The 28,000-nt window shown below is 41.6% G+C and overlaps 1 protein-coding gene across 3 annotated transcripts; it reads left to right on the top strand.

Annotated features, from left to right (window-relative positions):
• On the top strand, nucleotides 1-28,000 carry Tmem62 (transmembrane protein 62). Of its 3 annotated transcripts, XM_085696363.2 has the most exons (14): nucleotides 5-299; nucleotides 522-633; nucleotides 1,687-1,824; nucleotides 3,628-3,673; nucleotides 5,739-5,880; nucleotides 7,902-8,026; nucleotides 8,162-8,284; nucleotides 10,320-10,475; nucleotides 13,064-13,223; nucleotides 16,682-16,795; nucleotides 19,978-20,062; nucleotides 22,920-23,024; nucleotides 24,865-24,983; nucleotides 27,164-28,000. In XM_085696363.2, the coding sequence occupies exons 1-14, from the start codon at nucleotides 120-122 to the stop codon at nucleotides 27,488-27,490; spliced, it is 1,932 nt and encodes a 643-aa protein (XP_085552489.1). In that variant the 5' UTR covers nucleotides 5-119; the 3' UTR covers nucleotides 27,491-28,000. The 3 variants fall into 3 exon arrangements, with proteins under 3 accessions (XP_085552490.1, XP_085552489.1, XP_085552491.1); XM_085696364.2 differs by lacking the exon at nucleotides 10,320-10,475 and having other exon boundaries at nucleotides 1-299; XM_085696365.2 differs by lacking the exons at nucleotides 5-299; nucleotides 522-633; nucleotides 5,739-5,880 and having other exon boundaries at nucleotides 1,752-1,824.

Raw genomic sequence — 28,000 nt, 5'->3', positions numbered from 1 at the left:
GGGCGGCGGGGCCGCGGAGGCCGGGGCTGAAGCGACGAGCCGCCGTGGCGGTGGCGGCGGCCGGCAGGCGGCCATAGAGGCCGGAAGTGCGGGCCGGAGCGCTCCGGGGCCGCGCCGCGATGGCGGGAGTGCTGGCCCTCCGGGTGGTGGCGGGGCTGGCGGCAGCGGCGCTGGCAGCCCTGCTGTTGGAGCACTACGGCCTGGCCGGACCGCCCTCGCCGCTGCCGAAGCCCCGAGACACTCAGAGGCCGCACCCCGCCCCGGGATCCGAAGCCCACAACGTCTTCTGGGGTCTGCAGGTGACGCGGCGGGAGGCAAGGGAAGGAGCTGGGGCGGGCAGCCCAGCCCAGCAGGGGGCCTCGGTCGCGTTCCGACTTCTGGGTCAGCGCCCTGCTAGCTCCTTTCCCGGGGTTCCGTGGCGCGGCTTTTTCTTTCCCTTCCGCGCGCCCGAGAGCTGCCGGGCCACCCCTGTCATTCCTGACTCAGATTGTGTGTCTCTGTCCAATGCCTGCTTTTGACAGATATCCGACATTCACCTGAGCAGGTTTCAAGATCCTGGCAGAGCCTTGGACTTAGAGAAGTTCTGTTCGGAAACCATTGACATCATTCAACCAGCTCTTGTCCTGGCCACTGGTAGGGGGGATTCCTGTGCTGTGCTGTGCTGTGCTGTGCTGTGCTGTGCTGTGCTGTGCTGTGGCGGTGATGTTCTGTAGTTCTTGATGGTAGAATGGGCAGCAACTGTTGGCTTGAGGGTGTTAGGAACGGAACGCTGTGGACTCAGCTGACAGGAAGCCCTTTGAGCTACAGGCAATGGGACTTTGTAATCGCCTTTACCAGTTGATACTAGAGTCAGGATTCAGGCTAATGCTTTGCCATCTCAAAGTTTTCTCAAAGCAGTAGGTATAAGGCATGTGATGTGTTTATGACTAGGTGTTGTCTGCCATATATGTATCGTGTGTGTGTGTGTGTGTGTGTGTGTGTTGAGTGTGTGTATCGTGTATGTGTGTGTATGTGTGTTGAGTGTGTGTGTATGTGTGTTGAGTGTGTGTTGATGGTGATGATGTACTGGCTGATGTCCCACTGAATTTGAGAATTAGGAAAAGCCCTTTAACCAGGAATCAAAACTTTTCCTTTGTTGACTTAACGTTTTCTGTACAAAGAGGTTAACCTTATGTTTTCAGTTACTTTAAGGATTCAAGTTACTTCATCCCTTGGTAGTTTTCTAACTGCATTTCCTATACTCTTCCAATCTATGAATATGTACTCCCAAAATTTGGGGCAGAGAAAAAGGTCCAAGGTGTATTTGTGTTTTTGTATTGGATGGTTTAGTTGTCACTCACTCTAATGAAATACGTCCACTGTTAAGATGAGGTATCAGTCCTCAGATAATAAATAAGCCCCTGCTTCAGGTGTTCTGTTTGCTTTCAAAGAAATTTTGGCTTTTTTCATAAATCATTTTCAATATCATAATAACCACATAAACACTTGTTAACTTTTGATAATAGAGCCCTTGATGAGACAATCATGTTGGTTTAAGTGGCTCACTTTGGACATATGTGAACTCATAACTGATTTTATGTATGTGTGCTGAGTAGTTGAAGAATTTGTATTCCTTCAGCTTGTTTGTTTGTTTGAGTCCCCCGGAGTTTATTTTACATTGCAGTTCAATTCTGTGTAAACCCACAGGAGACCTGACAGATGCCAAAACAAAGGAACACTTGGGATCCAGACAGCATGAGGTAGAATGGCAAACTTACCAGAGAATTCTGAAGAAGACAAGAGTCTTGGAAAAAACCAAGTGGCTGGATATCAAAGGAAATCATGGTAAAAGCCAAGAGTCAAATAAAATTGCACACACACGCGCGCGCGCACACACACACACACACACACACACACACTCCCTTCAGAAACATAGATTTTTCTAGTTTAGATTATAAAGTTATAAAATGGGAACTAATAACGTAAAGTTAGATATAATGAAGGCCACACTTTTTGTTTGTTTTGGGTTTTTTGTTGTTGTTGTTGTTGTTCTGTTTTGTTTTTTGAGACAAGATTTCTCTAGAGCTTTTTCCTGTCCTGGAACTTACTCGGTAGAACAGGCTGGCCTCGAACCCACAGAGATCCTCCTGCCTCTGCCTCCCAAGGGCTGGGGTTAAAGGTGTGCACCACTACCACCCAGCTAAAGGCCACATCTCTTATACACAGCTATAACATATGATATTAAAATTTCAGAGGCAAGTAGAGCTCTGTGAATTTGAGGCCAGCATAGTTTATATAGCAAGTTGTAGGTCGGTCAGGCTCCATAGCAAGATCCTGTCTCAAAAGATAAAAAGACAAAAGAAAGGTAAAAAAGAAAATCCAGAGGCAAAGGCAGGTGTATCACGGTGAGTCTGAGGCCAGCTTGAGCTACAGAGCAAGTTATAGGACAGACTCCAAAGTCACAGAGAAATCCTGTCTTGAAAAACCAAAAAGAGAATCTAAAACATTTAGATGTTGCTGTTAGCCTTTCAGGTGAAAGTTAGTATGATGTTTTCCTCTTTACAAAGGAGAAAGAGTTCTTCAGAAATTATGGCATAAACTGGGTGGTGGTGGCGCACACCTTTAATCCCAGCATTCGGAAGGCAGAGGCAGGTGGTAGATTTCTATGAGTTCGAGGCTAGCCTGGTCTACAAGAGCTAGTTCCAGGATAGGCTCCAAAGCTACAGAGAAACCTTGTCTTGAAAAAAAAACCCAAAAAATTATGTTTAAAAAAAAACCCTACATTTTGTTAAGTGAAAGAAGCTAAATCTACATCTTCATACTGTATGATTCCATTTATATGACATTCAGAAGATAAAACTATAGGCAGATGACAGATTGTAGTTGCCAGAGGTAGGGGTAGAAGGAGAAACTGATTTTAAAGGCATTAAGAAAATTTGGCATATGATTAAACTGCTTTATATTTTGATTGAGGTCTTGGATTTACCACTGTGTATTTGTCAAAATCCATAGACCTGAGATTGAGAAGCTAGCTCAACTAGTTGGTAGAGTGCTTGCCTAGTGTGTATGAGGCACTTGCTTTGATCCCCCGAACTGTGTACTGGGTGTGGCAACATTCCTCAGGTAGAGGTAAGAACCTCACAACAGATTCCAGGTCATTCTCTCTAGAATAGGGAGTTCCGGGCCAGCCTGGACTAGACACTCTGTTAGAAGCACTTGTTATGAATGTGTAGAATTCATTTCTTTCTGCCTCTGTAACCCCATGATGAAAACAGAACAACAAGATGGGTATAGTAGCACATGCCTGTCCTCCCAACATAAGGAAGGCTGAAGCAGGATGAATGAGAGTTTGAGACCAACACGAGCTACCTAGCAAGTTCCAGACAAGCAGCAACAACAGTGTAGACTTACAATTTGAAACTGACTTGTTCTAAACAAAATTACAAAGTACTTACTATTTCTTCAGTATATTAGGTGCCTTAAAAGCTTCCAGGTAATCTGAGTTTGGTGAAGTTACTGCTCTTAAAATATCCAGTTGAGCGACACTCTGTCATTTAAAGGGTTACAGAAAGTGCTGTGTTTTTATGTCATTGATATGTTTGCATTTTTCTATTTTGCATAGGTGAATGTTTGCTTTTTTTTTTTTAGATGCATATAACATTCCAAGCCTGGAGAGCATCACGAATTATTACAGGTACCTGAATGAGTACAGTGCAGACTACTAAGTAGGGTCTGTCAGAAGGAGGGTCAGTCCAGTCAATGAATGAGTGGAATCTTTGTTTCCAAGACAGGCTTTCTCTGTAGCTTTGTTGCCTGTCCTGGAACTCACTCTGTAGAAAAGGCTGGCCTGGAACTCACAGAAATCTGCCTGTTTCTGCCTCCTGAGTGCTGAGATTAAAGGCATGCACTACCACTGCCCAGCAAATGAAATCATTTTTAAAAGGTGAAATTTCTGTTTAAAGAATTTTTGAGAGGGCTGGAGAAATGGCTCAGCAGTTAAGAGCACTGACTGCTCTTCCAGAGGACCCAGGTTCAATTCCCAGAACCTACATGGCAGCTCACAACTGTCTGAAAATCCAGTTCCAGGGGATCTGACACCTTCACACCAATGCACATAAAATAAAGATAAATAAATCATAAAAAAATAAAGCAGCCTTAAAAAATGAATTTTTGATAATTTAGAAAATGAGCTTTCATGTATGCATGTGTACGCATGCATTCGTGCACGTGAGCACATATCTACATGTATGTTACAATCAGTCCTTTTTTAAAAATATTTTTCTCTGCTTTCATTCTTTTTAGATCTCGCTATGTTCCCCAGGTGGGTCTGAACTTCTAATTCTCCTGCCAGCCTCAGCCTCTCATGCTAAAAGTATAGGCTTGAGCCACCATGCTTGGCTCTCTCTTTTCCTTTCTCTCTCTCTCTTTCTCTCTGTTTCTTTTTGAAATAGAATCTTACTAAGTAGATCAGGCTGATTTGGAACTCACAGAGATCTGCCAGCCTCCACCTCAGAAATACTGGGGTTAGGGGCGTGAGCCGCCACACCCAGCTTCCTTTAATTCCTTTGGTTACAACTGGGACAAAGTAGAAGTCATTTGGAGTGGTGTGAGTAGGTGGACTGCTGAGGTCAGTGGGATTTCAGATAACTGAGATACTGTCAACCTCTGGAGTGGCCAGAAAGACCAATGGTCACCCATGATTGCTTTTCCTTTCCTCCGATTAATATAAACATTACATTTTCTTCATATGTCATGACATGATTTCACCTGGGAACCTCTGTGTTAGAAGCAGTCTCTGAGTTTCAGTGTGTTGGGATACTTCTTTTGGTCGCAATTTCACTTTCAGTTCCTGCTATTGAGGAGATTTATTATGCTTTGTTGTTTAATCGAGCACTAGGTGTTCTTGAAGAGCTCTTCACTAGCGGTGTGGTCTCAGGGATAGAAGAGCTAGTGCTAACAAATGGCCCCTGCCTTCAAGGAACTTATGTTCTGGTAATACTTAAAGGAGGGAAGATGTGTCAGGAAAGCATTAGAAAAGAACGTGAAGGAAAGGCTGATGAAATGCTGCCTTGCTTCACGTGCGAATCATTACAGGAAGTCAGGAAAGGTAGAGGTCGTTGCAGGGTGGACACAGCCAAGGCCTTGGGAAGGGAGTGAAATGTTCTTAAGAGATGGGCTGTGGTTGCAGGTCTGTTCCGTTGGTTTTCAAACTTGAGTGTGCAGAATAGTTGCCACGCTAGATTTTTAATAAAGAGTCCCATGTTTTTCTCCAGGTGTTTGTTGTAATGGATATTGACCCCAGAGCCTTGTGCAAGTTGGGCACGATGGCACACACCTTAAATCCCAGCTCTCAAGAGGTAGAGGCAGGCAGATTTCTTTGAGTTTGAGGCCAACCTGGTCTACATAGTGAGTTCCAGGACAGCTAGGGCTACACAGTGAGACTTAAGTCTCTCTCACACACACAAAAGAAGAAGAAAAGAAAAAAAGAATAAAGAAAAAAACCCACCCAAACCCAATAAATTAATTAATGAAAAAAAGTCATATTTCTTTAGCATGGCTTAAAGCGATTCTGCCGTCCTAGGGGTAGTCCCGTGGTCAGGTGATTGGCCTAGTCCAGTTGGAATGTTAGGTCTCTGTCCAGACCAGAGATTGTATTATCTTGACTAGAAGTCTTTTCTTGATGAGCTTTTATTACTATTCTAACATGAAGCCCACTCTTTCTATCATTGCACTAAAGCCTTTCTGTCTGTATCTTTTAGGAAATATTCTGCTGTGCGGAAGGACGGCTCTTTCCATTATGTGCACAGTACTCCCTTTGGCAACTATTCTTTCATCTCTGTGGATGCCACCCAAAGGCCAGGGCCTAAGAGACCCTATAATTTCTTTGGAATTTTAGATGAGGTATGAGTTGAAAAAATTCACTTCCCTTTTTAGCTTACCTGTTTTTATTTTTTCTTGAGTATATTTGGACTGTTTAGTTACCTGAAGTAAACACGTTCTTATCTAGATATGCTCAAGAAAAACTTTACTGCGGTTACAGATATGTCTGTAAGCTACTAGCTGCTTCAGAATTGTTACTGCTGTCTCTATTCTCATCCCAAAAGTTGGGAAGGGAGCACCTCACTTTATATATTCATCTAGCAAATGTTTTTTGAATGTGTATTAAGTATAGGCTATATTCAGCAAGCTACAAGGCCTATAGCTTAGTATATGTTACATTGTTGCCAATATTATTTAGTGGTCTATATTTTTCTAATCAGAGAACAACTTAAACATTTTGGCAAGGCTAAGAACCTGAGAATCTGTGTCTTATCACAACAAATGCCAGTTCTTTATTTGATGAGCACATGCTCTTACATGAGACACATTCACCTGCTTAGAAGAGTAAAAGGAGCTAAGATCAAGCAAGTTCCTGGGTGTGTCAGTTAGTATCAGAGCATGTGACCAGTTCAAAAAACTGGCAAATGCAGAGTTCATCAGGCACTGAAAGAGGTTCAGAGTTATGTGAAGGTTCTAGAAGTAAAGAATATAGAATACAGTTATATTTTGTTTCCTAATCACCAAGTGCCTTTAGTGAGCTGGTGAACAATATTTTTTTCTTAGAATAGAGTTTTAAATATACAGTGCACAGATCAAGTCCATAAAAATCAATTGTGGTGTTACCCAATGCAGAATCCCTGGTCTTCTGTTAATTTAGATTTTTTTATTTTGTTTTATTTGTATGAGTGTTTTGCCTATATATATATATATATACACATATATACTGTGTACTGTGTGCATGCAGTGCCCATGGGAATCAGAAGCGGGCACTAGATCTTCTGGAACAGGAATTACAAATGATTGTGATCCACCATGTGGGTGCTGGGAACTGAACTCAGGTCCTCTTCAAGAGCAACCAGCGCTCTTAACCACTGAGCCATCTCTCCAGCCCCTGAGTCTCCCTAGTCTTACCCCAATTTTACCAAATTAGAAAGGGTAAGGCCCGGAAATTCATTACCATATGTATGTTATAGATATTATAAGTACATATTCTGTACGTGCAAATTATGTTTTGAAATCAGTGTCATGAGGTGCTTTAAATACAATAAAATATACTAATTTTAAGTGTTTGAAGAATTTACAAATGTATATCCTGTTTTAACTTTCTCTCAGTCAAGATTTAGGACCTGTCTACCACACTAGAAAGTTTTCTTGTAGAATCTGTCTTTATTCTGATGGTACAAGTGATTGATTTTCTATCAGCATGGTTTTATTTATTCTAAACTTTTAGGTAAATGTGATCCTACAGTATGCATTCTTGGGTTTGGCTTCTAAGTCTCAGTGTGATGCTTCTGAGATGTGTGTCTGTGGTTGTGGCCATCCGTAGCTCTTCCCTTTTTACTGCTGAGTATTCCATTATGTGGGTGTTTTATTTTGTTGGAGTTTCTAATATTTGACTATATTGAATAGAGATGTTAAGACATTTAGGTTTGTCGGTGGACATATAACATATGTGTATGTTTTAGACTTTTGGCTTAGTGTTTCTTTTGGAAATTGTGATATAGCAGTATACAAAACTAAAAAGATTAGTTGCCTCACTAAGGAGATAATTATTCTCCCCCATTCCTGACACTGGGGATTGAACCCAGGACCTCGTGCTTGCTGCTAGGCAAAAGCTCTACCCCTGAGCCACACTCCTAACCCTGAAAACAGTGACTAACTTATTCTTCAGTTTCATATGCATCAAATGCAGATGGTGCTTGCTCTGCTCACTGCAGTCATCTCAGAATGAATTATAAAGTGAATGAACACAGTTCAAACTGATAGAGATCTATTTAGGTCATGACCTACTAAAATTGAGGCACAGAGACAATGTGATTGTTGTTATAAACATTAGGGGAAATGTTTGACCTCTCTGGCATTGGATTTTTCTCCCATTTCAGAAACAGATGGAGGAACTCTTATCGTTCTCCAAGAAAAGTAGTCAGAGCAACCAGACAATTTGGTTTGGACACTTTACAACATCTACTATCCTTTCTCCGTCCCCAGGGATCCGGACAGTTATGAGGTAAGGCAGGCCTCCAGAACCTGAACTGCTTATTTCCAATTGCTGAATCCACTTGTTTTTCTAAAGAGACCTTCTTATTGATTTGGCACACAGGTTGTCTTTGTTCATTTATTCTGTTTATTTTTCGTTGTTTAGTTCGGCCACAGCTTATTTGTGTGGGCACCTCCACACTCTTGGTGGACTGATGCCTGTTTTGCACACTCGTCACTTTACAGGCACTTTGGAACTTGAGGTGGGAGACTGGAAAGACAATAGAAGGTAAGGAAGCCTCCCTAGAAATGAAGTTTACACACATTTTGCTAAAACAGTGACACTTTCTTATATGATGGGTTATCCCAGGAAAAATTAATGATAATTCTGTTGTTTTGGTTTGTTATTTTGAAGAATAGTTCTAACTATGTAGCCCAGGCTAATCTTTAATCCTTCTGCCTCTGCCTCCTGAGTGCTGAAATTATAGGCATACGCCACCACCAGGCTAATATTTGTTTCTTTAAATTCACACACATGTCTCAATTTCTTTGCTTGTTGCTGTGATAAAACACTCTGACAAAGCTATTTAGGGGAGAAAGTTGATTCTGGCTCAAAGTGACAGTCCATCCTGCTGAGGAAATCAAGGTAGTAGGAGTCTGAAGCTGCTGATTACATCATGTCCACAGTCAGGAAGAGAGCAGAATGCTCAGCTCCCTTCACTTACGTCATCCTTGAACCAGTCAGGAAATGGCACCCACAATGGGGTGAGAGTGGGAGTTCTTCCCTCTTCATTTAACAAAATCAAAATATTCCCCCCACAGATGCCCAGAAACCCATCTCAGGTGACTCCAGGTTTTGTCAAGCTGTCAGTTAATATGTCTCTAGCAATCTTTTCCATTATGTAAAACCTTGTTACAACAGTGATTTTTTTTAAATTAATTACTTTATTTTTTATTAGATGTATTCATTTCATTTTATGTGAGTGTTTTGCCTGCATGTGTTTATGTGCACCATGTGCATGCATGGTGCCTGCAGAGGTCAGAAGGGGAACAGATCTCCTGGAACTGGAGTTAAGGATGGTTGTGAACCACCGTGTGGGAGCTGGGAACTGAACCCAGGTCCTCTGCAAGAGTAGCAAGTGCACTTAACCACTGAGCCATCTCTCCAGCCCCCAAAGCACTGATGTTTACCATCAATATGCCATGTAAATTTTAAGGCATGTCTATTAGAATGTAGGGTTGTTTCTTTCTTTTATTCCTTTTGAGGCACATAGCCCCTAACTGGCCTGATACTGGCTGTGTGTGTATACTAGGCCGATGTAGAAACACTTGTGCCTCCTGAGTGCCGGGACCAAGGCATGCACAACTATGTGTAGCTTTTTTTCTTTTTATTTCTTTTTTTCCCTTTTTCTTTTCTTTCTTTCTTTTTTTCCTTCCCCCCCCCTTTTTTTTTTGCATCCCAGGCTAGCCTAAAACTTACTCTTTAGCCTAGGCTGGCCTCACCATCCTCCTGACTCATCCTTTCAAGGATTGGGTCTACAGATAGGAGCCACCACAATTTGGAGTTTTAAACTCCAGTGTTAATAAGAATTGGGGGGGGGGAAGAGTTGTGAAAGAGCTTAACGGTGTCCAAACTCACCATTAAAAACGTTATCAGTGTGGGCTTGTGGACCAAACTCTCAGGTGCACTGGAACTAGATTTTTTTTCCCTTGAATTTTGTGCCTGACATTCTAGTTATTGCTGTCATAGCTGTTTAAATTCTTCAACTAAATGAGAGTTCATGCTTGATATGGCATTGTTGGTGGAATGAAGAATACCTGATCTTGGGCTTATGATGTACACCCCTGGTTCAAAATAATAGTGTAATAGTGCTGTCTAGAATAAAGTGAACTAATTCAAAAAACTTTTACTTTAAAATCAGAGAGTGCGGGCCTTTTTGTGGGACATATTCGAGTCATTGGCTCAGTGGGAGTCCTGCTGACCCGCAGGTGGGGAAGACAAAGCTGCAGGGAAGAGGGAAGAGCCTGGAGCAACCCCACCCTGCATCAGTGCTTTCTACATTTGTTCTGTGTTTATTCTCAAGTCTCTTCCTCTCTTTTTGAGACAGGGTCTCCTGGAGCCCAGGCTAGCCTTGTAGCTCACTATCTAGCCCCAGGATGACTACAAATGTCTGATCCTCCTGCCTCTGCCTCGTGAGTGTCATACCTGGGTTTGGAACCCAGAGTTCCCTGTATGCTAGGCAAGCACTCCACCACTACATTCTTAGCCCACTCAAGCTTAGAATGAGAAGTAACTAAATTCCCTTACTCTCTATGGCCTCCAGGTACCGGATCTTTGCCTTTGATCACGACCTCTTTAGCTTTGCGGACGTAACCTTTGACAAGTGGCCCGTGGTTCTTATCACCAACCCTAAATCACTCCTCTATAGTTGTGCCAAACATGAACCACTAGAAAGGCTCTTCCACTCAACACACATCAGGTATGCTTCAGTGTTTCAGAATTTACTTTCACATTGAAACGGGTGAAGAATAAGTCATTGTGATTCTATTCCCATGTAAAAGCTAGGGAATGTCCCACTTCTGATTTTGTCAACAACCTACACATATAAACTGTTCACTGTTTCATCCCATTCAATATACATACATATATATGTCTGTGTGCATATATTATATACACATATATACATATACACATACATATATATATAAATAAATAATTTGGGAGTTGGTACTTGAACCCGGGGCCTCATGCATAACAGGCCATATAGGTATAGAACACTACCACTATTTCTAATCCCCTAAAATGTAATTTTTAAAAAAGATGATAAAATCTTTTAAAATCACCCAGAAACTCTTTAGCCAATCATTATGAAAGACCCCCGGAGCTGGGAGACTCTTACTCAAATCTTGGGATAACATGACCCCCTAGGAACTCACGAGAGACGTCCTTGCTGCAATCATACTGGTTTATTGACAGGGCAGAAACCAGTACACTGGGGCCTGAAACTCATTTCCCACGCAGGAGTATCGACCCCGAGTAGCTGTGAGAGGGGATACTTAGGGGAAGAAACCACAACCCAAAGAGAGGGTGTCATTTTCGGAAAATTCCGAAAATACCAGTGATCATTGGAAAATTCCAAAAATACCAGTGATAATCCCAAGGGGGAAACTCCCTGTTTTTCAAGATTATTCTCAAGATTATAATCTAACTTTATGGTCAGCTAGCTCCTGGAACAGAGTCACTGAACCAGCTAACCTAGATTTTTGGTTCTTCTCTCCCTGCTAGATTTTTGGTTCTATTTTTCCTGCTAGATTTTTTTGGCTCTATTCTTTCTGCTAGAGGAGTCTGGATTTATTAGGGTCTTTCAATTATTATTTTGTATATTTTATTCCAGTTTTTCTATTCACATGTTTACATTGCTACAACCATAACATATTACCTTATAATCTGTACTTATTTATTCATTTTTATTAATTATTTGCCGGGCTGAGAATCAAATTAAGGCCTTATATGTTATAATCCACAGCAGAAAGTTGCAGTCCACCACAAATGTAAGGACAGATGAGAGCCCTTTCTTTAAGCCTGAGACCGAGGGCAGGCTTCTGTTATGAAGAACTCTAGGAGAGTAGGGTTTATAAGTCAAAACCACAATTGTACTCTAGCAGAGGCAAGCAAGCAGGGGGTCAAATGTTGCAAAGCCTTCAGTTCCCTTCATTAAAACAATGCCATAGCTGCCTGGGATTAGTCTGCTCAGTGGGATGTGCTTGGTGGGGGTTGGGGAGCTGGGTGTGTGGGGTGAAGCACAGGAGGGAGCTAGCTGAAAAAGGACAGAGCTACTTTTGGGCATTTCAGTATTCCAGTGAGGCAGCTGCTCTACCACAAAACAGCCTCAGCCCCACGTATCCTACTTTTAGACATTTGTATTATACATCAGGATTCCCCCACCCCCTGTTTTGCTGAATAACCTGCCAAAAGAATAGGTTGTATAATCCTGATGAAATTCAAAATATAGTTTATGTATGACTTTGGTAATGTTTGTTAAAAGAATTCTAATGAGACATTATTTTTGGAAAACATCTTTCAAATGTAAGATCGCTTTTTAAAATATATGTATTTTTTCAATTTTATTTTGAAAAATAATCTAAGCCAGGTGTGGTGACAGCATCTGAGAGGCTGAGGCAGACAGGCAAGCAGTCCAGAGTCACAGCTCTGGGAGAGACGTTTCTAAAGAGCTACCGTTAGCACCTCCAGCGTCCCTTCACAAGCAGGCTCCAGAGAGACAGGTTTTCATATTATTCTCACCATAAGGCACAGACTAAGCAAATTTCTGTCTTCTCTGTGCACAGAGAGCACACCCCAATTTAACTACTCAGTCATATTTTTAATGACATCTGGATATCAGCACTAGGTGTTATCCGAAAAGCTCTGGTTATAACTTGTGTTTTCTGGGTAGTACATCAGGAGCCAAGTGAATGAATTATAGGCTTGACATAGGATTAATAGGCATTCTCTTCCTAAGAGTAAAACCAGGAATTCAGGAATTTCTTCAGAAAGGATTTTTAGTCTATTCTAGGTAGATTTCTCAGAAGAAACTGATTTTGCTTTCTGAAAAATAATAGTTTCTGGAGTGTGGGGTATAATTTTGTGGTAGAACACTTGCCTAGCATGTCCTTAACACTACAAAAGAAAGAAAAAAAACAATAGTCTCAATTTCTTTTTTTGTTTGTTTGTTTGGTTTTGTTTTTTGTTTTTTTGGTTTTGTTTTTTGAGACAGGGTTTTTCTGTAGCTTTGGAGCCTGTCCTGGAGCTAGCTCTTGTAGACCAGGCTGGCTTTGAACTCACAGAGATCCGCCTACCTCTGCCTCCCAAGTGCTAGGATTAAAGGCATGCCACCTCTGCCCAGCTAATTTCTTAGCAGTTCATTGCCAAGTTGTACAAGGTCAAGGTCTTTGCAGTTGTGCAGTGTGGCCCCGCCTGCACTCTGTGTCCTCAGGTTACAGTAGTGTTGTTCTCTGAGAACAATGTCCTGTACTGAAATCATGCATCTTCTACATGCTCTCTTCCCAGAGTGCTGGCCTTTTCCTCATCCCCCATCACTTCCGTCACCGTTAAGATTGATGGAGCTAATGTAGGCCAGGCTACTCACATGTCTGGTCCTATCTTCATACTGAAGTGGAACCCTAAAAACTACAGTAACGGCACACACACCATAGAAGTATCCGTCCAGGTAAATTGTCGTTTTAACTTGTTCTGTTATTGCTTGGGCTCTCGCCACAGTGAACTCTGATTTGGGTTTTATTGCTAGTCAGTCGGTAGTAAACAAATTTGATAAGCAGTAAATAAAGTTTGAACACAGGATATTTAGCGTGCTCTTTTGGAAGTTACATTTTATGTATTTATTTTCTGTGTCCAGGCAGGGAGAACTACAGGCACCGTGATGCAAGTGTAGAGGTTGGAGAACAGTTTGCGGGGGTCTGTTCTCCTTTAAATACACCATATAGTCATGGGAATTTACCTCAGGTTTAGGCTTTTGGTGGCAAGCACCTTTACCCATTGAGCCATCTCACTGGCCCCAAGTTTTCTTGTTCTTTGAGATCCCCTCCTCCATCATTATCCCTGGGCAATCACAGATCTGTTTTCAATCTTACATGCATGACTTTAAAAAATTAATCTGCTAAAGCCTGGTTAGGTGGCACATATATATAATCCTAACTACTCAGGAGACTGAGAAAAGAGGACCATGAATTTGAAATCAGCCCAGGTAATATGGTAAGTGTTATGCCCAGATCCACAAAGTCCCCCAGAAACCAACAAGGAGACTGAGTATGTAAAAGCAATGAGCCTTTATTTTATACAAGTTTGCAAACTCAGTCTCTCTGTATGTCCAACGTATTGGAATAATCAGAGAGCCCCAAGGTCAGTTAGAATTGGGGTTTTATAGTAGTAAAAGTGGGGGTGAGGGACTTCTAACGTTCAGGACCCCTGATTGGCTGACATTTGTCTAGGGGTGTCCTGGTGAGTGTGTGCTGGCAGGTGATCCTATCTACAAGGGTTGGAACTTTAGGCATTTCTTTTGGATGGTCTGTTCTGGGGTGGTGCTCAGGTAAACTCAGTTTGTGGTTCTTCCTGCAACCAGGTATTGCCTCAGGGTAAACTACTGAGACTCAGGCCTCCATTATATTTATCTTGGCTATGTCCTACACTGGCAGGTGATAATGGTTGGGTAAAGAACTTTCTTTGGGTGGTCTGTTTCTATTAAGCCTATCATGGCTGGCTCCTACAGTGAGATACTGTCTCAAAAAAATTCAATCTACTGATTGATTATTAAACAGGTAGCTTGGTTCTTCCACTCATTAATGGTCAAGTTCTGTCCAATTTAAATACACTACATTAGATAGGCATGATTGTATGAATACACATGCGTATGCATGTTTGCTTGTGTGTGTGTGTGTGTGTGTGTGCACATATGTGTGCACACATATACATTTGGTTGATTCAAATCAGAATCCAAACAAGGCTTACATAACAATTAGCCCTGACTGTCCTGGAACTCTCTCTATAGATCAGGCTGGCCTCAGTCTCAACCACCTGCCCCTGTCCTGATTGCTGGGATTAAAGGTGTATAATACCACCACCTGGCAATATCTTCCATTTCTTTTACCATGTAGACCCTCTCCCCACCTCTGCTTTATTGTCCTTTTCACCTTATTTTGTAAATTCTCTCCCATTTTCATATATGTGATCTGTATGTATGTATGCAGTATGTATGTGTGTTTATGCATGTCTGTATGTGGTTACAGGAACACATGCATATAGGTGTGCATGCATGCATGTGAAGGACCTTGGTTGATGCTGGGAATCATCCTTATTTGCTCTTCCATTGAAGCGTTAATCTAATTAATCTTCATCAATTAAAAAAATCGGGGGTCAAATATTGGGGTAAGAACCTGAAAGATCAGAGCACTGGGAGCAGCCACCAGTTGCTTCCTGCCTCTTTGATTCTACAGTCCAAAGGACTGAGATCCCTTCTCAGCCCCGTCTTATGGCTTCCTGTCTCCTGTCTGTCTACAGTCCTCCAAACCTCTATGGTCAACTAGTGGCTAGCTCTGCCCTCTGACTTCAACCAAGCTTTGTCAGAACACAATCAAAAAATATCATGCAATATTCCTTATTATTCAGTGAAGCAGGGTCTCGTAATCAAAGCCAGAGCATGCAGATATGGCTGATCTGTAGGCGTTTTTTTCTGTCCTGCCTGCCAGCTCCCAAATCATTATGTGGAGACTTATTATTAATTATGAAAACTTAGCTGATAGCTTAGATTTGTTTCTAACTAGCTCTTATAACTTAAATTAACCAAAATCTTTTAATCTATATTCTTATATGGCTCTGTTACCTTTACTCTGTACTGCCCATGCTGCTTGCTCTGTGTCTCCTGGTATCTCTTCTTGACTCCACCTTCATCTTCCCAGCATTCGCTCTGCCCTGAAAATACTGCCTAGCTGTTAAACCATTCATAGTGACATATGTTCACACAGTGTAAAGGAATATTCCACAACACTGGTCTCCCTAGCTAGCTTGAGGATCCCACTTACAACTTCTGAGTTTGGAGTTGGAGGCAGGCAGGCCACCATACCCACTTAATTTATATGAGTTTTTGGTATCGGAACTCTTTCTTATCTATCTATCTATCTATCTATCTATCTATCTATCTATCTATCTATCTATCCATCCATCTATCTTCTATCTATCTATGCATATGTCCTTGCAGGCCAGAAGAGGGCACCAGATCTCATTACAAAAGAGCAGCCAGTGTTCTTAACCTCTGAGCCACCTCTCCAACCCCCCTGTATCTGAACTCTTGTCTTCATACTTGTGCACAAGAGCTTCAATCACTGAAGTCCACTTCCTCAATCCCTACCTTATCTTTGAAGGCAAGGTCTCTCAGTGAACTGATATGACTAAACTGGCCAGCCAGTGAATTCTGGGACTCAATCTCTCTTCCTCCTCCCGCTAGGACTGGGGTAACAGAAGTATGTATTTGTTTAAGTCTATATGTGTGCCTGTATATTTACAGAATCTAGAAGAAGTTGTGTCATTTCCCTCAGATCTGGTGTGAAAAGGCATTTGCAGGACACCAAGCTTGTTATGTGTGGTAGCATCCAAACCCTTCTTCATGATTATGTCATCTCTACAGCCCATTTCTGGTTTTTTGCATGGATTCCGGGGATTGAATTTGGGGACTGCTTCAGCAGCAAGCATTTTACCAACCGAGCCATTATTCTCTTTCTCCCCCTCTTCCTTTTCTTTTCTTCCTTCTTTTTAAACACAGGCTCTCACTAAATAGGTTCTGACTAAAATTCACTGTGTAGGTAGACAAGCCTGGCCTTAAATTCAGAGATCCACCTGCCTCTGCTTCAAGTTCTGGGATTAAAGGTGTGACCCACTCTCTTGCTCTTTACTTCTCATTTCTGTTCTTACTGTCTGAGCTCCACCATTGCTTCTCCTCAGTGCAGCCCCTCAACCCCACCTCCTTCAGATTCAGCCTTCAGGTTTAGTGTGGGAAGACAAGGCGGGTCCTCAAGCCCAGGAAACCTTTGTCGTTGAGAAACTGCAAACAGGTGTATAGTCAGAACCTGCACATGCTGCTGTGCCTGTAAGTGGCTTCTTGGCTGTGTTTTTAACTAGGATTCTGCTGGAAGAAGTAAGAGTGTTCACCACATATTTTCTGCTAAAGAGAATACGCATCTCAAATTTGATCCTTTGGCATCATTTATTCTCCTCACTGACCACTACATTGTGGTAAGTAAAGTCAATAAAATGTTACTTGTGGGTGAGTCTTTGTTTTAACTGGAAATGGTAAATGCAAAGTTCTAAATAATACAGTTATGTGTCAAGAAAACCAAACCTTATAAAACAAAGTTTACTGTTTATCTATAAGAATACAATGTTTTATGTGTATGTGATAGGGATGTATGTACCATGACATGTGTGTAGAGGTCAAAGGACAGCCCACTGGGGTTGGTTCTCTCCTTCCACCATATGGATCCATCCTAAGGACTGAATTCAGGTCATCAAGCTTGTTGGGAAGTGACTGTACTGCTGAGTCATCTCACCAAGATCTCACCAAGCCAGGCGTTTCTTTTCTTTCTTTTGATAAAGATTTACCTATTTTTTTAATGTGTATGAGTGTTTTGTCTACATGTATGTTTGTGTACCAAATGCATGCCTGATTTCCTTGGAGGTCAAAAGAGGGCATCAGATCCTCTGGAACTGGCATTTTGGATGGTTGTAATGCTGGGAATCAAACCTGGATCCTATGGAAGAACAGCCAGTGAATGCTTTCAACTGCTGAGTCATCTCTTTAGCCCTCAAGAACTTCTTTTGGTTATTTTCTTATATTAGGTTGTATGTATGTGTGTACATTTTTATTCTTTATTGATTTTTGAGGCCAAGTATTACTGTGTTTTTTTCAGGGTAGCCTTAGATATTTGAGATCAAGCCATCCTCCTGCCTCAGCTTTCTGAGTACATGGATTATACAAGTACACATCACTGTGCCTGACTATATTATTTGACAATCCATGAAATCTTCTTTGTCATGAACATTAACACAACACACACACACACAAATGATACAGAGTAAAATGTTGAGGATAATTGAAACCTTCCTTAAGTTTACTTTCCCCAAATAGCTTTAGGGTATACACTTACATACATAATATTTAAATAATTTGTTTCTTTTTTTTCAATTTGCTTTTTTTTTTTTTTTTTTTTTTTTTTTTTACTTTTCAAGACAGGGATTTTCTGTAGCTTTGGAACCTGTCCTGGAACTAGCTCTTGTAGACAAGGCTGGCCTCGAACTCACAGAGATCCGCCTGCCTCTGCCTCCCGAGTGCTGGGATCAAAGATGTGAGCCACCACCACACAGTTCAATCTGCTTTTATTACATGCATAATTGTGCTTTTTGAAAAAAATGAATAATGGGTATTTGCATTTCATCATTACAATTTTTGGATGATGGTTTTTTCATTAATTTAAAGTTTTTTGAATTCAGAGATCCATCTGCTTTTACCTCCCTAGTGCTGGGATCAAAGGCATGTGGGGCCGCTGCCCCCACTGCCCCAATTGTTTGGAAGACTGACTTTCTTTCTCTCTCTCTCTCTCTCTCTCTCTCTCTCTCTCTCTTTCTTTTGGCTTTTCTTTAGCTCTGGAGCCTGTCCTAGAACTAGCTCTTGTAAACCAGGCTGGCTTCGAACTCACAGAGATCCACTTGCCTCTGCCTCCCGAGTTTAAAGGTGTGTTCTACCACTGCTTGGCTTATTTGGGAGATTCTTAAACTGATAAGAACAGATATTTATCTTAGCCAAAGACTTAACCAGAGTGATCTTTGGGAGATTTTTAGTTGCTACTTAGATGAAGCTTTGGCAGTTTGGGTGCGTGTATGAACCACTGGGAATATTACTAATTGCAGGTGCGATTCTGTGAGTCTGAGACCCTGCATTCATTCCACATAGGCTTAAGGTGATTCCAGTGATGGTCTGTAATGGAGTCACACTGAGAAACAAGTTCCCAGACTTCATGTCTTTTCTTAGGAGCTGTTCTAAATCAATGACTTCTTTTTTTGAAGTCAGAAAGTGCATTCTCAGCTGGGTGGTGGTGGTGCATGCCTTTAATCCCAGCATTTGGGAGGCAGAAGAAGGCAAATCTCTGTGAGTTCGAGGCCAGCATGGTCTACAAGAGCTAGTTCCAGAACAGAGAAACCCTGTCTCGAAAAACCAAAGAGAGAGAGAGAGAGAGAGAGAGAAAGTGCATTCTCTGTTTATTTAACCCTGTGGTATACAATTTACCCCTGCCCCAAATCCAACTTTAAATAAACAGATTACTCTTCAGGTATAATGAACCTCGAATATTGGTTCAAGTAAATTGAGAAAAAGCAATACTGAGCAGTTCATGATATTATCAGTTAATCAGATATTTATTTAGTTCTCTTTAACCACATTTTTTATTACAGAGTATTTTGTTGTTGATGTTAAAAACAAAACCCTGTTTCCCCTTCTTCACACACTTCAAATACCAAATGTGTGGGGCTTTCTGGCTTAAATAGTTCTCTAGTTCTCCATGGAAGCTGATTGGGGTGTTCTAGAATTTAACTCAATTCTCATAACGACTACTAAGAAATAGTGTAGATCCCACAGGCTAAAGGCTCAGCCCTCCTCCCTTCCTCCCTCCCTCCTCACAGTAGTCAGGTCCAGAATGTCCCGTGCTTCAGATGCACTAGCTGTAAATTGGAGGATCCTAAGACTTCCTTTCTTGGGTTTAGTAGTTTTCTAGAATGGCTCACAGAACACAGGAAGACAGTTTCCTTACTATTACTGGTTTATTATTTAGGGATAAAATTCAGTATCAGCCAGATAGAAGAGAGGCAGGGAAGAGGCTTGAATGTGAACGTCCACATCCTATGAGGCACATGCCACACCCAGCACTCCTGCTAGTCACCAGTCGTCTCTGGAACCCTTCAGCCAGGGTTTCTATGCAAGTTTCACTGTGTAGGCCTGGTTGGTTAATTTATTGGCCCTTAGTGATGAATTCAACGCCCTTTCCCCTGGAGAACAAAGGGGAATGGTATAAGGACACAGTGCCAGCCCTCAGCGCTTAGCTGGTCCATCTAGCAACTAGCCCCTATCCTTGGTGGCTTTCTAAAGCTTCTTATTAATCACAGGTGACATTCCTTCTGCTCATCACCCCAGAGCTGTCTGAGGAACCGGGGGCTACAACCAAGTATTTTATGAGGAAGCATTCTACTATTTCCTGTTATCATTTATAAAATTATAAAGGTTTTAGGAGTTATTAGCAAGGAATTTATAGATTAAAATGCATATTTCTTACTATGTCACTTACATTTTTGTTGATGAAGCCAGTTTAAAAGCCTCGCCTGGAGCTGTGGCAGCATATCTGCTCACATCAGCGTCTCTTTCTCTGCAGGCCCGGGTCCTGTTTGTGTTGCTTGTGCTGACCCAGCTCACCATCCTGATTACATTCAGATATCTACCATACCCAGAGCTTAAAGGTCAGTACCCATGATTCCCTTTGTTCTCAGAGGACTTGAAAGTTTCCCATAACACTCTCATTAGCAAAGATACAAAGCAGTGTAAACTGTCTTCATTGCACTCTGTGAGGTGCATTCTTCAGATGACCATTATTTTTTCTGTAATATTTATCTTGAAAAATAATTCTTTCCCTCCCCAGTATATGGCAATAAAATGTGATTTAATCAAAATATGGCAAATTCACAATATAACTCAAAATGGCCAACTTTTAATTTAAGTAGTTGTTTTTATAAATAGCTATTTAATGTAAGTTTATGTTTAAAATATTTTTGAATAGAAAAAAATTAATTCAAACAATTAAAAATAAGGCACTAATACAACCTTGGAAGAATTTGGCTGGGCATAGTGCACATGCTTTTAATCCCAGAACTCAGGAGACAGAGGCATATGAATCTCCGTGAGTTCAAGGCCAGCTGGGACCACACAGTGACATTCTGTCTCAAAAGTTGGGGAGGGGGTAAAATTTAAGCGGTGCAATGTGTAATCCTGAATGACACCCCCAGCAGGCTATGGAGTCGCTATGAGGGTGACTGCCTGTGGTGCTCGCTACCTCTCCTGAGAGATGTCTTTCCCTGTGCTGTCTCTGTAATATAGTGATGAATAATGAGAATTAATTGATCATTATTAATACTATTAGAAGGTGAATTTTCAAATGAGGACAGTGAGCGAGAAAGTCCCACATCCTAACCAGACTTTTTTCCCCTTCTCTTCTTAACCATTTCCTTCACTGGAGGAAATGATCTGGTGTTACAATTGTCTCATCTCAGACTCCTGAAGGGTGATTACCTGTGTCTGTCGTTTTTAACACCCATCCTAAATAACACATATGCTAACACCTACCTTGATGCCTTGAGCATAGCAGATGTATGTCACCCTTGTTAAGGAAGTCATGGAGACTCAACATGCCACCACGCTGAGTGTCATGTGCATAGAATCCCAGCACAAGAGAGGTGAAGAGAGGAGGATCTAGAGTTAGAGGCCAGTCTCAAGACAGGAGAAAGATTCTGTGTGCCTCCTTGGTACCTGCCATAATTGTTGCTTACTTCTTCCTAGATAATATGCTGTCAGTCGCGCTGGGCAACAGCCCTGGAGAGTGTGCCTTTAGTGACTCTTGGAAGCGCCCCAGGAGTGTGTTTAAACAAAAGGGTCATCTGTGTTTCCACTCTTGCTTTTCCTAGTGAAACTGTTTATAAACATGTTCCTATCAAAGTCCTAATGCTGATTATTGGTTTACAGAGCTGAAACATGGATCTGCAACTAGCTAACCTTTCTCCCTGATTTCCAACTGTTTCCATCCTTTACTGCGATCTTACTTGGTCCTGATCTGCTTCTGCTTAGGCTGTAGTGAGAGGGTGGAGGACAGCCTTTTGTCCTCCTTGCATTCTTGATGACTTAGTCTGGCCCAAGCAAGGTGTGCTGTGGCTCATGGCTGTCATCCTACCACCCAAGAGGCTAAGGCAGAAAGATTACCATGAACACAAGGATGTCCTGGGCTATATAGTGAGTTTGGGATCAGACGGCAATACAGAGTAAGAATTTCAAAACAAAACAACAACAAAACAAAAAAAATGAAAGAAAAGGAAAAGAAGAATCACCTAAGGACATTAAAAATATAGATTCCTAGGTCAATTTAACCTAACTGGATTGGAGTATAGGAGCAGCAGCATGGAAATCCACTCCTAAGTGTTTAGGTGATTCTAAAGCAACCAGGTTAGAGAGTACTATTTTATGTCACATCCAAAAGAGAGAAGCAAGAGCTAGCCTCTGGACTGGATTCATAGAGCTTTTCTGTTAACGTTTAAATCTTGGAGGGTTAAGGTTGTATTACTAATTTTAAAATAGCATTAAAATTACATATCAGCATATTCTTCCTGACTGATTGATTACTTTAATAGCTACAGCCCACCTTCTCAGCTATCTGGCTTAAAAGAAATGTGTTCCTTTTAAGATACAAGGAATCTATGAGTATAGTGGAATATCATTAGGAGTTATTTCATTAACTTTCTTTTCTACCAGTTGTGTTTGGTTCTATTCTAGGTCTCAGGGATATCCAACCTCTGGTTACTGGCCATCCAGGGAGGGGAGGTGGTGGTGGGGGAACTGGGAGGAGTAGAGAGAGGGGAAACTGCAGTCAGGAAGTAATATATGAATAATATATGGTATATGATTAATATGTGACTAATTATATATGAATAAAAAAGATTCAAAGAATCTAGTTTCAAAGTATTTGAACAGAATTATGAGCACATTTTTAAAGTAAAGATGTATATTAGTTTGTTAGGCCCTAAATAGAAGCATACCATAGTTGGCCCAAACCACAGCAAAATCATTTTCTCAAAATCCTATAGCTAAAAGTCCAAGATCAAGACTCCCCACCCCGGAAGCAAGGGCTTCTCTCCTTGCCTTGCAAATGGCTGCCTTCTTCCTTCTGTGTCCTTCCATGAGTTGTCCCTAGGTGTGTATTGTCTGTCCACTGATGGGGAGGGCTGTGTGAAGTGAGAACGTGTCGTATACATGGAAAATACTTATATTTGATATAGCTTTTAGAAGTCTGTGCACTGCTTGAATACTGAATCCTATGGAAAAGAGTCATAGCTTGATTGATCATCCTCTGAACATGGCAGAATCTTTCAGATCTACCCGAGGATAAAGAGCATACTGTAGACCTCTGGCAAGTGTGTCTGTCATTTAAACTCATAATCTATATGAGAATTCAATATATTAGTGTTAGAGTAGAAGGAAAATCTTCTAGAAAAGGTTTAGAGAAATTAATTTTGCATGTGTTTACCAGGTTTTTAATTCTTTTCTTCTGTTTAGAGCCTCCAGGATTTGCAAATATGACCACATTTTCCCTTCATATATTGACTAAAATTAACATCTTCTACTACTCTGTGTTGTTGCTGACTTTATACACAGTGCTTGGTAAGTAAAGGATAAACTCCGAGATTTTAGAGAATTCTGCTAAAGAATATATTGAGAATTTTGGCAACCAAATAATTTATATTCCAGGTATAACAAGTGGCATATGAGTTCCTCATAAATCATTTTCTGGGACTAAACCTCTGAAACTGTAAACCTCCCCATTAAATGTTTTCCTTTTTAAAAATTGTTCTTATAAAGGTGTCTCTTCACAGTAATAGAAGCCCCAACTAAGACTTAAAGAAATAAAAGTGAAATTTAAAGCCAAAAAATAAAAACCAGCTATTTTCTCTACAGTTTTCTGGATTATGAAATCCTATCAGTCTATGATGTACTTGAAATAGGCATGTGGCTTGTAAATTCTGGAAAGACTATCATGCTCATAAGGTTTTTAATCTTCTGTTGTCTAAGTTTGGCTGTTCTTGAACTCACTCTGTAGAACAGACTGGCCTCAAACTCAGAGATCCGCCAGCCTCTGCCTCCCAAGTGCTGGATTAAAGGCGTGCACCACCACGTCAGGCTCGAGTTTTTCTTTAATTTAGCTGAGTGGGAATTTGCTCTGAGGTCACCACTCCCTTTATTCCATTTCTTAATCCGTTTATCTCCTTAAACACAGGATTCAGCTCTATTCCACGTCCTGGTGCCCCTTTTCTCAATCTGTATGTTTTGTATTTTTATTTGCTCAGCTTGCTCCTTTTCATTATAAATCTTTATCAGAGTTACCACTAGTAACCACGTGACAGAGTCTATCCTAGGCTGTTTTGAGATTTCCCTCTGCCAATGGAATTAATCCAAAGCTCTTGCCTCAGGCAGATTTTCCAGACAAAAGCAAAGAGCAGCCACATTCTTTACCCAAATATCACAAGAACAATCTCTAGGCTACATATTTTCATTCTTCTTCTCTGAAACCTCTTGGTCCAGGCACCCACAGTTCAAATCACACTCAGCACCACTGTATTCCATATCCCTACTAGGATGGCCCATTAAACAGCTCTTAAAGCATTATGCTTTCCTAACCCGAATTCCCCAAGTTCATATTCCTCCCAACAAAGCCATCACAGCAGTACTCCACTCCTGGTACCAACTTCTGTCTTAGTTAGGGCTTCTGTTCCTGTGAAGAGACACCAGGACCACAGCAACTCTTTTAAAGGAAAACATTTAATGGGGAAACTTACAGTTCCAGAGGATTAGTTCATTATCATGGTGCAACGTGGCAGTGTGCAGGCAGACATGGTGATGGAGCTGAGAGTCCTACATCTTGACCAGCAGACAACAGGAGGCGGTCTGTCTCACTGGGCATGGCTTGAGCATATCCGAGACCTCAAAGCCCACCTCCACGGTGACACACTTTTTTCAGTAAAACCATACCTACCTACCTAACAAGGCCATACCTCCTAATAGTGCCATTCCCTTGAAAGGCCACCTTCTCTCAAACCACCATATTTTATTTTCTGTGCATGGCTATATGTGTGGGCACATGTGCCACAGTGTGTATTTGGCAGTCAGAGGACAACTTGCAAGAGTCAGTTCTCTCCTTCCACTGTGTGTGTCTCAGGAACTGAACTCAGGTGGTCAGGCTTAGTGACAGGTGCCCGAACCCACTAAGTGACCACACTGGCCTAGACCCATAGGTTTTTTGTTTGTTTGTTTCATTTTTCAAGACAGGGTTTCTCTATGTAGCCCTGGATGTCCTGGAACTTGCTTTGTAGACCAGGCTGTCCTCAAACACACAGAGATCCATCTGCCTCTGCCTCCTGAGTGCTGGGATTAAAACATACACCACCATGCCTGGAAAGATTCATAGTTTTTTAATGTCCTGCTTTTCTGCCCATTCCTCTCTCAGGACCATGGTTTGTTGGTGAAATAATTGACGGCAAATGGGGTTGCTGCTTCTCGTTTGGGATATTTGTTGATGGACATTTCCTGCAAGGTGGTCTAACATTTATAAGTGGAATTATGCAGGTAAGAAATCCCTAGGACATCCTGGCCTTGCTGAACTAACTGTGACAGGGATCTCCAATTACCATGCGTCATTGCTCTTACTTTTCAGCAGGGCAGTCCAATTGCCGACGCTTTGCCTACTTCCTGTCTTCTCCCTCTTTTATAATATCTGCATTTGCTTTTAGACAAAAAGCCACGGAGTAACTGTAAACATTTAGAATACATTCTGCCCATCCAGGGTTCTTATAATTTGTTTCATTGTGCTTTCTTTTGGGGGGCTAGGCTGAGTAAAGGTCTCTCCATAGTCCTGGCTGTCTTGGAACTTGCTTTGTAGAGCAGGCTACCTTGAATTTACAGAGATCCACCTGCCTCTGCCTCCCAAGTGCTGGGATTAAAAGTGCACACCACTATGCCCAGTTTTCATCGCACTTTTTCATTGATGAAAATGAAATAAGAGACTTATGGCAAAATAAATTTTACATTTTCAAGTTGTAAAAACTGATTATGGTAAGGAAAAGTGCTTCAGAGGGATGAAAAGAAAAAAAATAGATATATAAGGAAAGTGAGTGTCATTTAAGGAAAACTTCACTGTACAAAAACAGTGCTGAGCTTCCAAGTATGTCTTAGCAAAGAACACGGTGGATAGGCGGCTCTGTCTTCATGGAACACACTACGGCACATCCTCTCCCGTGTTCTTGTTTAGAAAACACTGATAAATAAGTTTATATTTAATTCCTTTAAAGTAAACACACAACTTTAATTCCATCCCTATCTTGTGGTTCTATTTCCAATCTTCCTGGTTCAGAAATCGGCAGTATTGCCTTGAAGAGCTTGAGACTTCTCCCAATCCTGGACTTGGTATTTGTTTCTTCCTCTCAGAATGTTCTTGCCTCAGCTGACTCATTGCTGCCCTTCGTGCGCCAAGGAATCTTTCTCCTGGTTATCTTTTCATGATCCGAATATTTCCTTCATTGAACTTAACACAATCTATAACTATCTTCCTTGTAGACATACATGTTTGTCTATAATATATATGCATACATAGATATTTGTCTTTAATGAGTTCTTTTAAATATTTTTTATTTTATGTGCATGAGTATTTTGCCTGTGTGTATGTTCATGATATCTTGTGAGTTCAGAACCTTGGGAGGTCAGAAGAGTGCTTCAAATGCCATGTTTTGAAGTTTACAGACTGTTGGGAGTGTTTGTGGGTACTGGGGCTCAAACTTTGGTCCTCTATAAGAGCAGCAAGTGTTCTTAGTCACACATCTCTTTCATTTTTAAAGATTTATTTGTTTATTTAATGTTCTCTGTCTGCATGTACACCTTTATGCCAGAAGAGGGTGTCAGATTGGTTGCATACGCTCTGCTGTGTGCCTGTGCAGACTACTCAGTTCAGTTCCAATGTAGGCACTACTGTGTGTGTGTGTGTGTGTGTGTGTGTGTATGCACATAGAGTATATGCTCTGTTATATGCCTGTGCAGACTACTCAGTTCAGTTCCAGTGTAGGCACTATTGTGTGTGTGTGTGTGTGTGTGTGTGTGTGTGTGTGTGTGTATGCACATAGAGTATATGCTCTGTTATATGCCTGTGCAGACTACTCAGTTCAGTTCCAATGTAGGCACTACTGTGTGTGTGTGTGTGTCTGTGTGTGTGTATGTGTATGCACATAGAGTATATGCTCTGTTATATGCCTGTGCAGACTACTCAGTTCAGTTCCAGTGTAGGCACTATTGTGTGTGTGTGTGTGTGTGTGTATGCACATAGAGTATATGCTCTGTTGTATGCCTGTGCAGACTACTCAGTTCAGTTCCAGTGTAGGCACTATTGTTTATCTACTTGTGGTGTATATCTGTATCACAGTATATCTGTATTACAATAGGGGCATCAACATAAGTGATACTTACTTTTAATTAAACAAGAGGACACACAAATACACAGTTAGCTAAAGGTCAACTGTTCTCTTATAAGCAGGTATGATCAATGCATTAAAAATCAGACATATAAGAGCTGGGACATAGCTCAGGAGTAGAGTGCTTGCCTAGTGTATGTAAATCCCCGAATTCCAACCCTATCACCCCATCCTCCAAGAAAAGGCAATTGGACACCTAACTAAAGATCTATTAGTAGAAGCTACTATAATGAGACTAGACCCCTCGTAGGGCGTGGTGGTAAGCTAATGTTCTGTCTCTTTTTCTAGCTGGTATTTTTTAACATCCCCTTGATGGCTTACATGTGTTGGAGCTTGCTACAGCGGTGCTTTGGTTACAGCTTCAAGTCTCATCTCCACCAAGGGAAACACTGGAAGATTATATCCATTTACCTGCTTATGCTTCTCCTGTACATGTGGCAGGTTTATTCTTGCTACTTTCTTCATGTGACTTACGGCACTCTAGCCTTTTTCCTCTCCCCACTGCGGACCTGGCTGACATTGCTGACACCTGTACTCATTCGTTATGTGTGGACATTGAACTCCACTAAACTTGGAACATTCGTGGTGCAGTTAAAAAGCCATCTGAGCTCCTGAAGTCCATGGCGAACAGCTGGCAGCCTGGCAGAAGTCCAGTCTTCACATTGGTAGCCCAGATCTCTGCCCCAGTGGCAGACGGAAAGCTGGTGTCAGCGGGTGAGCTTCAGGAAGCTGTCAGTCCTGAACATCTGGATGGTGGAAGCGTTAACTACTGATCCGTGCAGTGTGGACTGCAGAAACACCTAACAATTGATTCTTCCTCGGGAGGCAAAGAGCCCTGATCAAGGAGATTCCCAGAGTAGGGGGGTCTCTGTTACTGAGTACCTCAGCACTACTGTGTTTGTTAGGGTCATCCTGTGAAAAGCATTCAGCCCAAGCCTTGAATTCAGCAATTGTCCAGGGTGCCATTTTACGCCTAGCGAACCTGTGGAGACTTGGGCTGGACCTTGACCACTCTTGAAATTTTACTTCCCAGCCTGTTTTCCCATGGATTATGGGCTTTCTGCTTCCTTAGTTGGGGCCGTTTTCAACTAATCGAATAAATGAATGAATGATAAATATCACAAA

The sequence above is a fragment of the Myodes glareolus genome, chromosome 10 (genome assembly GCF_982192425.1).
Source record: "Myodes glareolus chromosome 10, mMyoGla1.1, whole genome shotgun sequence".
In the NCBI taxonomy this organism is placed as follows: Eukaryota; Metazoa; Chordata; class Mammalia; order Rodentia; family Cricetidae; genus Myodes; species Myodes glareolus.
This window is presented reverse-complemented; position numbering and strand designations above follow the sequence as displayed.

Coding starts and splice junctions, on each gene's coding strand:
- Tmem62 (XM_085696363.2), top strand. CDS start 120: ATGGCGGGAGTGCTGGCCCTCCGGGTGGTGGCGGGGCTGGCGGCAGCG. Junction 634..1,686: donor AGCTCTTGTCCTGGCCACTG/GTAGGGGGGATT, acceptor GTAAACCCACAG/GAGACCTGACAGATGCCAAA. Junction 16,796..19,977: donor TCACTGACCACTACATTGTG/GTAAGTAAAGTC, acceptor CTTTCTCTGCAG/GCCCGGGTCCTGTTTGTGTT.